This window comes from Ambystoma mexicanum, chromosome 8 (assembly GCF_040938575.1).
Source record: "Ambystoma mexicanum isolate Mex_15411 chromosome 8, UKY_AmexF1_1, whole genome shotgun sequence".
Taxonomy (NCBI): Eukaryota; Metazoa; Chordata; class Amphibia; order Caudata; family Ambystomatidae; genus Ambystoma; species Ambystoma mexicanum.
The window spans coordinates 753,320,331-753,332,996 of NC_090929.1; the positions used below are offsets into that span (position 1 = coordinate 753,320,331).

The 12,666-nt window shown below is 45.7% G+C and overlaps 1 protein-coding gene across 15 annotated transcripts in view; it reads left to right on the plus strand.

Annotated features, from left to right (window-relative positions):
- The window catches only part of SORBS1 (sorbin and SH3 domain containing 1), an 862,221-nt gene that overhangs the window by 179,467 nt on the left and 670,088 nt on the right, over positions 1-12,666 (plus strand). For all 15 annotated transcript variants that reach the window (XM_069610575.1, XM_069610579.1, XM_069610580.1 and 12 more), the window contains exon 4: positions 11,212-11,307. In XM_069610575.1, coding sequence (XP_069466676.1) covers positions 11,212-11,307 — 96 coding nt within the window. The remainder of the gene's footprint in view (positions 1-11,211; positions 11,308-12,666) is intronic.

Here is a 12,666-nt window from a genome sequence, read left to right on the forward strand (position 1 = left end):
ATCACAACATCACATATACATACACCTAGAAAGATCAACTGAAATAGTATATAGGGTACACTACCACATTATGTACTCTATATATTATGGCTAAAAAATGTAACCAGACAATATGATATTCAACATCACATAGAATGTGCTTGCGGAATCAAGGCATTTTCTAGAGAAACAGAAACCGGGGCTGGATTTCATCGGACCCTACATATGTATTAAACCATGCACTTCTCGCAAACTCCATTCCCACCCACCAATCCTCTTTCTTACCATCATGTCATTAAGTGCCTAGCTCCAGTATTGTTACTTCTTCACTTCCCGACAAATTGCAGTATGTTGCTCATACAATTGTATTATTACTTATTATTACTGTCTTTACCTCTGCTCGTTTTTCTACTTCAAGTCTTTGCTGCTACCCTTTCTTTTCTCTCCTCTCATCGTGTTGTTTTCCTCCCTCACCCCAATTCACTATCACCCCTCTTTGCATGTACAGTAATGACTCCATTGCGCTCAAGACTTGCTTACGTTGGGTAGGAAGGAATAGTTGCTCCTTCGTCTGCTTGCCTCAAGGGTTTTTAAGGTACCTCATCTAGTATCTGTTAATGGCAATACTGTTTTTAGGTAAATAGTAATTGTCTAATTATTTCAGTGCTCTTTCGTACGCATTCGTGTGGCCTATACCTTGTTCTTCCCTGAGTGGGGTGATTTCTCAAAACTTCTTTGCTCTTCTGGGCCTAGGACATGAAGTAGCAATCATTTCTTACCATCTGCAGTCAGCCCCTCATGCGCCACATCGTTCAAGTAGTTCTCCCCAATATTCTTTCCACTCTACCCAGGGTATAGCTGGTTGCCCAGGTGATGGCAAAAAGCGTTCAGGGGAATCCACTATTAATGGCATCTTCAAAAACTGTTTGCAACAAATTCAGTAAGTAGAGTTGTGTCCCTCCGTTGGTCCGCGAACAGTTCTGTGTTTATATCCCTTCAATGCTCTGAGTTTGTTTGGATGAGGGCACGTTCCTCATATGCAGAGCTCACTGGTATTGACGGTCAATGTCAGTTCAAGGTATTCTTTCTTTGGTTGCCACGCTTGAACTGTTCCTTAAGCAGTGTTGTGGTCACGCTAACCTGACAGCACATATGGGAAGGTGGCTGGGCTGGTTTCTCGGAGGGCAGGCTTTCAGACTGTGAGGGTTGCAGGGAGGTGGCGCTAAGGGGTACACCTAATGTAGTCGCTTTGGTTGCATCCATGCCTTTGCCCGGCTTCTTGCTTCGTCACCTGAGTTGCCCTCTGGGGGTCTCTGTGGGAACCTGCTGCATGTCTTCATGGGCTCTGCATCACCAAGATGAGGCATAGGCAATGATGACAGGAGCAAGAGATAGGTGTACCTTTGCCATGATTACACAGTAAAGGACCCCACATTTCCCTGTTCTTATCTCAACCATCCTTCTGTGAATCTTCTTCCCTTCCATTCTAGATCTCTCTGCAATGAACAAAGAAGTAGTTGTAGTGAAGGAAGGAGACAATCGGGAGCACAAGGAGCACAGATAATACACCACAGCTCAAGCTTAGGCCTGCAATCGAGGGATTGAGCTTTCTGAAGTTTTGGGCGTATGGAGCCCAGTCAACCAGTTTATTGATTCCGAAATCTGTGTTAAACATGTAGTTCACAGGTTCTTATGTCTGCATGTCTTACTCATTCTTTGAGGTCCGATAATCGAAGTACTACTGCATTGGGTAGTAGCATTTCATAGAGAGAAACTGTAAAGGCAGATGTTGCCAATGTAGCCTGTGACCCCACAGGGCCCGGCTAGTTGGGCTACATGCTGGCCCTCTGTGGGAACACAGAAAAGAAAGCCACATACACTTGGGTAATAAAAACTTTATTAAGTGTGTGTGTGTGTTTGTGTGTGTTTATATATATAAGTGTTGGAAGAAAACATCCAGCCCACCATGGGGCTGGATGGAATGTTGAAAGTAAAAGTAAAAGATAGAACAATAGAAAATAACTCCCCTGCCCAAGAATGGGCTGGGCGAGGGAGAGAAAAAGAATCCAGCCGGATTTAAAAATAAAGACAGTTGAAAGAAGAGTTGAAGAGAAAAGAAAAAGACTTACCTGGGGATTGCTGTCTTGAACGCCCCCCTGGGGCCCTTAATCCTTTGAAAAGTGCTGGGCGGCGCAAAGGGAGCCCCCGCAGAGACTATGCAGTGGGGCCAAACTGCTGTGCCAGGAGCGGTTCGGCCACCCTGGGCCGTGGTGCCTGTCAGCCCGCCCGGCGGCCAGACTGGACGGGCCACAGATTCATTCATGGCAGTGGCTGCCTGGGCCCATCAAGAACAGCCCGGCCAGGACCGCATGTGGGGAGCTGCCCTGACCCGGCTGCCTGGCCGTGCCCCCAAAGGCGCACCTCGTGGCCAGCAAAACTACCCGGGAGGCCTGCTATTGAGAAAATCCTCCTAAACTACATATGCCAGGAGCAGCTCTGGATGTTGCAGAGAGGCGCAGCGGAAGCCCTGGGTTGGTACCACCGCCAGCCCAGGTGAAGAGGCTGGCGGTGAAGAGGAAGCAGTATGTAAGTACCGGGTTGCTCAGTTGAGCAGCCCGGGTGAAGAAAGCCCAGGGGCTGCACCGCAGAGTGGCCCGGGTGAAGACAACGCATTGCTGAAGGGGCAGGCCAGGAGGATGCCTGACTCACTGCAATGAGCGCGGCAGGTTCCCCATAGCAACAGGGATGCTGCTGGCTCTGATAAAGGTGCTCGGCCGCTCTGTGACTTTGGGTGGGCCCCCAGCCAACGGGGCTCACCCATGGACTAAAAGGAGGCCGTGGGTCGTGGCGGTGATGTTGGGTGGGCTAAATGGGCCACCCTAAATAATAGCTCACCCTAAACCACCCACCCTGAATAATAGCCCACCCTAAATATAAATAATAGCCCACCCTAAATAATATAGAAATACAGCGAGTCGCATCAGTGAGTGTGGGTGGTCCCCATGTGCAGAGGCCCCACGTGGTGTATGGGGCCACCCTGGAAGAAAAGGAAAGGACCAGGCCTCACCCATCATCTGTGGGTCAGGGCCCAGTCAACAGCCAGCGTCATCAGGAGCAGCCCTGCACATTGGACAGACCTGAAGGTACTGTGAAGGGGTGGCTGTCTGCAGCAGTCACCCCATTGTGACATTGTATTTTGTGTTTGTGTAGTATGTCTATATGTAAGTATGCTATGCGTATAATTCTGCATGGTTAAGTAGGGTAAATGTTAAGTAGGAATAGATCAGATGGCCATTCGTTTAAATAGGGGATGAGGGGGGGCACCCTGGCGTGAGGTGGTGTATAGGTTTGCAGCCTGCCCAAGGCCACCTTACAAGATGGGACCACCCACAGAGGCTATCCTCTGGCCTCACTCTCCATGTGGGTGGTACCTGAGTTTAGGAAGGGGATTTGTTGCAGCAAGCTCATCCTTAGGGTCCCTGGGACGGTGGGACCCCACCAAGGAAGGGTGAGCTGACGTACCTGGTGCCTGCTTAGATGGAGCTCACGCCGGGGGAATCCTAGGGTATTATAAGAGCATGTTTAATAAAGAGGGACCCCTTTGTGGTTGCTATAAAAATTCACTCTGGTGTCTGTGTCTGTTAATTATCAAGGAACTCAGGGAGTGGCCCATCTCCTGTATTGACCCTTCTACCTGCATGGTTGTAAGCGCCCCACCAGAGCAGCTGATCTGGGATGGTGGGGTGTTATCAGTGAGTCAGTTCCTGGCATATTTATAATACTAGGCTTTCCGGGCCAGGAAAAAACTAACAGACAGAGGCTACACCAGCATTACATGAAACTGTGTTTTTACTATCAGATAGTGAATGTTTGCACACGTTTACTTTCTCAGTTTACTGTTACATCAGTAGGAGTAACAGCACAATGTATAGAGAAAGTGATTAAAAGAAAAGATTTTAGTGTGTTGACAGCAATATTACATTCACAAGGAATTCAGAAACAGTGTCTCAGTAGTACTTCTTGAGGAAGGTTTGCAGAATGGTCTCAGAGACAGGCAAGTAGGTGAGCTCAAATAAGGTCTTAATTGTTTAACTGCAGTGGGTCTACGCAAGTAGTTAGAGTATGTCTCTCATTTTTTGGCATTCTAGGGAAACGCAAAGTCCATCAGAGAAATGTGAGTGCGATAAGAATAATTCATCAAGCTCATATGGGGACTGTGACTTTGCCAGTAACATCTGCGCCAGTGACCTCTCTGAAACATTCGGATCCTAACAAAAATAAATGTCTGGGACAGTCAGCTGTGCTTGCCTGAGGGCTGTACGTCTTGCTTTGACCTCTGGCAGTGGTGCTTTTCATGTGGATCAAATTAAAGATAAGTTCTCCATTGCAAGCATCCACCAAGTTGAGTCGCAACAGTGGAACCTTTTTCTGACTCTGACTTTTGCTTGAGAGAACGTTATGCCACATAATCAATGGAAGACTGATTGCAAGAGACTGCTGATTCTTTGGTTGCCTCCCTCATGATGGTCTTCCTAACTGCAGTAATTTTAGCTGATTATAACATTTTCTTCTCTCTGCACATTACCACAAGCAGCCTGTAACAGAATGCCATGTGCACATAGTGACGATCCTGAACTTTAATTCAAAATTATGCTAATAATTCTGCATCTGAAAATGATCACTGTTAATCAAGCTTAGTTTCATAATGCTCCATGATGAAAAAGCATAGTGCAAACCTGTATCTCTGTTCGGATTGCCACTTGACATCCCCAGAAGCTGCCTTGTAATTTGGCAACATGGCAGTTACAGAATAACGTGCAGTATTTCAAACAGCTTATTGGTTCCAATGTTCCAACAGCCAGGGCTGCCCTTATCCATGGGGAGCCCTAATCCAAATGATATATGTACCTCCAAGGTTTGGTGACAGTTTAATTAATACATAAATATAAGCCATATCTGATCTGATTTGTTGGTCTATGGGACTTTACAGTTATTCTGGCCAAAATTCTTTTGGTTTCATTTTATTGTCAGACTGGTTTCTACAGGTTACCATTACAGGGAGGGAGACCCTCACGATCTTTGCCTCGAGTGTCTACGCCCATATCATCGTTGGGACGCGTACTTCTACTGCGACTCCTCTCAGCCCGCGCACTCGAAAGAAGGCTCGTCAGATGGGAAGAGGTCTTCCAGAGCAATCCTCTGGTCCGCCTATGGAGATTCATTTACCCCATCTAAAACAGGTGCTTCAGACCATGCTGAATGCTGGCTTCATTATCAATGCTTTAAAGTGCCAGATAGCGCAGGGCACTTCAATTTATCTATGACACTATATGGGTGGTGGTAAGTAACAGCCCCTTCAAGCAAAGGTGCAAGTGGTCCAGGACTGGGACATTACCACCACTCAGACCCAGGTAAGAGCATTATTTGGCCTCATTGGGTAGTATTGTACTTTCATCCAATAGTAAGGGGTATTTTCCTTGAATGGTTGGACATCCAAGAAAATGCCAAAGAAGGTTACCTGTATTCCTCTAGGCATACAGCTTTTCAGAAGCTAAAGGACCCTTGTTCTAACACTCCCAGATTATTGACAGGGATGTATTATCCAGACATATGTCTGCTAATTTGGAATTGGAGCAGTTGTAGCGCAGCTAAACTCGGCAGGTGTTGAACAGCTGTTGCCTACATTAGCATGTGACTGTCAAAAAAGAGAGAGGGAAACTGGAACACAATTGAAAAAGAGGCATTTTCAGTGGTTTGGTCCATTTCAAAGTTAAAACCCTACATTGTATGGTCTCACTTTAATGTACAAATAAACCACAGGCCTCTCAGGTACTTATAAAACATGCTTTTGCTTTGGGCCATGTCCTCCTTACAAGGGTTGAATATGGACATACAGCATGCCTGGATCTCAGCACTCCAGTGCAGATTGCATAAGTAGGTACTTTTGCCTTGATGATGAGCCAGAGCATTAGAAGGATTTACTGAACCATTGTTGGCGCATGTGACAGAATGACAACTATGTGGGTAGTGATCTCAAACTTTTTCAATTTTTGCAAATCAAAATGATGCTGATAATTTTGCCTGTTAAACTGAACTCTGCAAATCAGACCCATTTTCATAAAGCCACATGCGAAAAACTAAAGTGCAAACATGAATCACTGCTGGGACTGTCTACTTACATACGTACCAGCTGACTTGTAGTTTGACAAAATTGCAGTTACAGAGTAACATGTGTATTCCTGCAAACAGCCTGCTAGAACCCAATATTCTAACAGCTAGGAGCTGCCCTTAACCATTGGAAATTGAAATCCAAATGATAAATAATTGTATAGCCTGTGATGAATTGCAGGAATTCCTCCCTTATCCCCAAGGGTAAGCCCTCCCAACCGGGAGCCCTCCCACCCCCCTGTGAGGCCAGGGAGGTGAGCCCACTCCACAATACCCTGCCTAGGGTCTAGGGGTTGAGGCATGTGGGATCTCATTGGGAGAGAGTCCTCTTTGGGGATCAGGACTACCGTTCCGATAATAATATCTCTGAAAACATTTGCTATGGCAACCGATTTAAAGAAGAAACCAGTATTGTTATTCAGAAACGGTGAATATCTCTTTAAATGAGGTATCATGTTCCACTGGGGCAAGAAGGCCAAGCAAGAGCGATATAGGAAGACCCGAATGTACGTGGGAGCAGTCCCAAGCATACATTATCCATAGCGAGGGAGGAGGCTGGCAAAGAGAAAAGCCTACAAGTTACAAAAAGGCAGGACTACTGGTTGCCGGGGATGTTCCAGATGCTCAGCGTCTTGTTGGGAAGGCAGAGAGAGAACCAGACGCACAGCGTTTTGCTGGGAAGGCAGAAACTGAATCAGACGTGCAGCGCCTTACCTGGAGGCGAGAGAGAGTATAGGACGTGCAACGTCCTGTATTGAGGAAGGAACCCAAAGCCGAGATATATGCTCAACACCTTTCCTGGAAGAGAACAAGAGCAACAATCAGACAGGGAGCGTCCTGGAGCCTACAGAGAGAAAGTAACACTGAAGGTGGTAGCATGACCACGAAAGACTTGTTGTGGACCAGGAGTCACCCAACCAATGCTGAAACCACTTTGAAGACAAAATCACGGAATCTAACGGTACGGGAAGTACCTTGTGACTATCTTCGACAACAACATAAAAGAGGAAACACTAAAGGAGGAAAAAAGAAAAAGCTGGCGATACAGAGAAGCGACACTGAGCCCTGGATGGCCCAGTGACGTTGTCCAAATAATTCCCAGGTAACGGGGATAACAAGAATCAGTATGGGACTAATAATAATCGTCCCATTCAAAGTAAACAAACTGTGAAAATCAAGCCAAGAAGGGTGAATGAAAATCATTATGTGAGCATTCTTACTCGTCTCAGTCCAGATAAAAGATCCAAATAGTGGAACCTCAAGAAATGAATAAGAATCAATGCTGGAATACTCAGTCTTATGTCAATAAAGCCCAGGAAAGTCAAATAGAAGGAGAGACTTATGAATGGTGAATCTGTTTACCAGAGGAAAAGAAGAGAACACATATTTGTAGAGAGAATCAAGAAGAGAGTGATATACCCCATAAGGGTAATAATCAAAGGAAGGAGAAACCAAGCAAAGTATTGTGCAAATTGTATGAAGTAATCAAAACAATCGCCAGAGACTATATGAAGATTGACTATTGAAATAAAAGTTTGCGAGAAGCAAAACAAGCCACAGGAGAAGGGAATCATTCTCCTGTCTTTAGTTGTTATTATAGTGGTTGGTCAGTTAGGTTTCGTTTTGGATGGTGTCCAGTTTCTGTTAAGACATTTGCTGGCGACTGATGAGCACCTTAGCTAGTGGTTTTAGGTAGGGATGCCCTATAGCATAGGGAAAGTTAGGACTTTAATACATCTAAAACTGAAATGGCTTATCAGAGTTCAGTACCTTCGTCTTAACCGCCAGAAACCCCATGGCCTTTTGGCAGTTGATTAATAAACAAGCATAAGCCATATCTGGTTTGATATGGTGTCCTATGGGACCATATCGTTATACTGGCCACAACCCTTTTAATGTCATTTTATTGTCAACCTGGTGTCTACTGACTCCTTCAACTGTCAATGTTTTGTGTATCACTGATATGGGCTGAGTTTTAACCAAAACAAACCATTTGGACCCAGCACTGGAAGATTCATTTCCTCTCTCTAGGAAGGCTTTTCACCTTCTCAAGAAAACCGGATGTGCCCGAAAGAAGATCAGGAAGGGACCAATGCTTCAAAGGAAGCCTTGCCAGAGCAATAGAGAAATCATGCCACGGAGGTAAATTACTCAAGCCTCTTTGATGCAAGTCAAACAGGGGAGAAGGAGGGCCTAGATTAGCCAAATAGATAAGTTACTGTCAGGAGAAAGGTCCCACCATCTTGGAATCTCTTAGGTGCCCCTCATGTGCCTCCTCCCCACTTGTAGCAGACGAAGCCCTCTGGGACTGACATCAGCAGGAAGACTCTTGTCACAGAAGCCAAGATTGGACCATTACATGAGGCTTGATATGGAGCAATCCGCTCTGGAAGAATTGGTACATATACCCGAAGAAAACATATATACATATACCCGAAGAAGAAGGATTTCACTCGAGCCTTACTGGGGGATCAATATACATGAAGCCCTCAGCCACTGAGGTGAAGATAAAGACATCCAAGGAAGGATTGTTGCCTCCCCCATATGCACCCACAGCCTATAAAGCTATGAGCACGCTGCTTTAAAATAAAATATTGTATGCTGGGCCTGTTGTTAGGCTGCCAGGTAATGGAGTCAATAATAGAGATCACTCACTGCATTTCGAGCGTTCAAATTTTTTTAGAAGAGGTTGTTCATGATTTCCATGCGCTAAAAATCTCTATTTTAGGAATTTTGTTGCAAATGTGTTCGCAGGGCATATTAAAGTTAAGGTTACACTAAATAAGATCATGTGCATAATACTGCAGAGTGACACACTCTCAATGCTCGTTGCCATGGCAAGTTCACAGTTATCATCCTAGGCCCCTTATTTGCCATGTAAGCCACACAATTCTTAATTTATGGGGGTGTTTGCCAGGGCTCAGCCCTGGCACTCATTTCTGAGCCCCAGCACTTATTGTCTCAGACGCCATATGATTATGATATGGCGTTTTGGCAACTTTATTATAGTAACTGCCAGTCACATAATAAACACCTATAGCTAGAATCAGAGCAACATGTAAATGATGATTGTGTTTAAAGACACAGGGCCTCATTCCGAGGTGGGCGCAAAGGGATACCGGGCACTGGTAAGGACACCGGTGCTGGTAATCCCTTTGCGCCCTATTCTGAGGTCCCTTTGCGGATCCCGCTAAGGCCGCCTGGTTTTAGCAGGCGGCCTTAGCGGGAGCCGCAAAGGGTCCAGGGAGCAAATAACGGTACTGCAAATTGCGGTACCGTTACTTGCACCTTCCCAATTCCCATTGAGCCCTATGGGGGCTCAAATGGGAATGGGGAATGGTGGGACTTTCCGGTCCCGCAAAGGTCCGACTAGACCGGTAAGTCCCCATTGAATGAGGGCAGATTTGGTACCGTTATTGGAGGAGGCCATGGCGCTATTAGCGCCATGGCTACCTCCAATCTCGGAATGAGGCCCGCAGTGGGCCTCATTATAAGGTTTGCGCTGACGGAAAGAAGGGGGCTGGTACGGGACCGGCCCCCTTCATTCCGTCAGGGCTGATTACAGGGTTCCCATCGCGGGACCCGGATCGCACGCCTGGTAAAACCAGGCGTGCTTTCCGGGTCCCGCGAGGAGAAGAAGGAGGTAACAGTGGGATACTCATAATGTGCCAGTTGTTACCTCCATCCCCATTCCCATTGAGCCCTATGGGGGCTCAAATGGGAATGGGGAATGGTTCCTGCAAGGAGGACTTACTGGGTCCTCCTATGTCGGAGTAACCCGGTAAGTCCCCATTGCAGGAACCCGGTAAAGGAGGCCGGTTTGGAGGCAGCCATGGAGCTAATAGCTAATAGCTCCATGGCTACCTCCAAACTCGTAATGAGGCCAAGTGAGACATTTGTCTCATGTCAAGACACACATGTTATTTCATGTGTATGTTGATTGGTATTTGTAAATCACACTTCTGCTGTAGTGGCAAAGTACATATATCAACCAAAAAAATTCGCTGGGGGTGGCAGCTTTAACCCCATATATGTTGACAGCAGGTGGAGCAGCAGTGGGTGATGGCAGCAGTGGGCGGGGAGCTGCCCATCCTGACGTGTCATGGGTGTGTTAGTAAATCTTTGAGCCCCAGCACTTATTATTGTTTTTATACAAATCAAGCACTGAAACCACCAAATCTTTTAGGACTGTTCTACATCTTGAGCCTGACATGCATCTAAATATTGTATAGTGCGCTAACGTTCCTGTTCTCAAAATCTGTCTTGTAATAGACTCCTGTTAATCCTGTTCACTTTAGAATAAAGCCGTATTTTCTACATCATAATCTCTATGGACTACCCAACAGGACTGATATGCGCAAGTGATCATTCTTCACCCTCCCCCATCCTCTTGGTCTCTCCTCCCTTTGGTCTGTACCGCTGAACCCCTCTTTTCCATCTTCTCAACTTTACACTGTTCGGTTTCTTTCTGCACACTGAGGTCTGGAGAGCACTGCATGGGCACAATATGCCAACTCCCGGAAAAGCGTAGTAGCTCTAAGACTGCAATGGTGGTGATTTGCCACAGTATGAAAAACGTGTAAAATAACGCACTACAGGATGAGCCTTTTTATGTTTGCATCAAACCACAACAGTTTAATTCTCCTATCCTTGAAGGGGTCATGTTCGGGGTAAATAAACACTGCAACTGTGAATCGACAGCGTCATCTAACTAAATCTGACTGCAACTGTGAATCGACAGCGTCATCTAACTAAATCTGTGTTCATTTAAGCAAATCAAAACGTTGTATAGAGAGCGCGTTGGCTGGACGTCAGATTGGCAACCATTGTTTTGGAAGGAGGACCCCGCGCCTGAGCGCCTGTAACCAGTGCAAATGCTCTACTTCCTGAATGAAAGTTTGCCCTCTATTTTTAAAGATGACATCACTTCTCTGGGCTTGCTTTGTGTATGACATTTCCTGTGATTGTCATTCCTCATTCCCCCGGGGAATTGTACGCTAGTGGCATGTTCCTGATTGCTTTCGCTCCCGGATGCACATCTACTCTTCGTTTTTCTGTTTGCAGCAGTGGAAGTACCTCTCGGTGCGCGCTCTATTTCTGCTGTTAAAATAACCCCAGTGAAGAGGGTGAAAAGTTCTCCCGACCTTGTGCTGTTTACAGGTATCTTTTTTTCAAGTTCTCCGGCTGCCCATGAACATGTGCTTCACCCCGCCTAGATAATTAACCGCTTAATCTCCATCTTCTCTTACCAGAACCATGGATTCTGTCTTTCCCTAATTATTAAACCATGGTTTTATTTGCTTCCCATGTGCTTAGGTAAAGTGATTATTGGATTCATTTTCATGCGAGCATCATTTTTAACTGTGGCTTTTATTGGCTCATGATATTCAAACTAATCTGTAATGTTTTAAAACCATTGTTTTTCTGCCTTGTTTACGTAAATGTGTGCTTTTTCAGAAGCGGCAAGAGTTAGTGCAGCAGTACTACCAGAAAGAGCAAAACAATATAATGGTATTTCTTCTTGTACAGGGATCGAAATTAAGATTGGGAAGCATGAGCTGAGAGCAGCTCCTTGGTATCCAACATTAACCAGTGGCCAGGATCTAACACTGGGAAACGAGCAGCTAGTACATAGCTTTCTGAAAATCTAGCTTCCACATAAAATGCATGCTTATCATGTTCCCCATCATTTATGTCCCCTTATGCTTTAAATGTCATATAGATGTGTCCTAATGTTCGTGCATAGATTGTCCAAAAAGCAGAGTTAGATTCACATAGTTGTGTTTGTTCAGCATCAGTTGGTCTGGTGAGCCAAAAGTGGCTTGTGGTAGCAGCTGGTGTCAAGCAAACGGGCACTTCTAAGCTAGAATCATGAGCTAAATAGCTCCCATCTGTGCTCAATTTTGAACCTGTTGCATCTTATCTCATGTTAAACATTAGTTTTAGTGTTAGTCCATATTCTCGTAATCTGATGTGATTAGCGTGATCAGGTGCCTCCATACCAGCAAGTCTCTACTGCCCACATTCTGTGCTTTCATTCAGCAAACAAATGCCTTCTGGGTGCTCTCTCAAGAGAGGAATAATGCAGTACTGGTTATTTGGAGTCACATGGTCACCCTTGAAGGTTTGTGCATAGCCATTATTTTGACATGACTTCACTGTTTTAAACTGTCCTCTTCGGTGCTCATATGTCGTGTTGTAAATGAAATAATCACCTACAACTTTCAGTGTTATGCGGCTGACACACAGCTCTCTTTCAGGCTACCCTTGCCCTCCTCCTCGCTCATCCCTGACTGTCTGTCTGCAATTCAGTCTAGTTGTGCTGCAAACTATCTCTGTCTCAATGCCAGCAAGATAGAGATCGTCCTCATTGGGACCCCTGCTCCTGCCTTCCCACTGTCACTATGGCCGGCCTCCCTTGGCCCTGCACCCCACCCACTAGTAGGGCAAAAAATCTTGGGGTCATCTTTGACTCCACTCCCTCCTTCTCCTCTCACATCTCGCACAACTCTAAAAAAT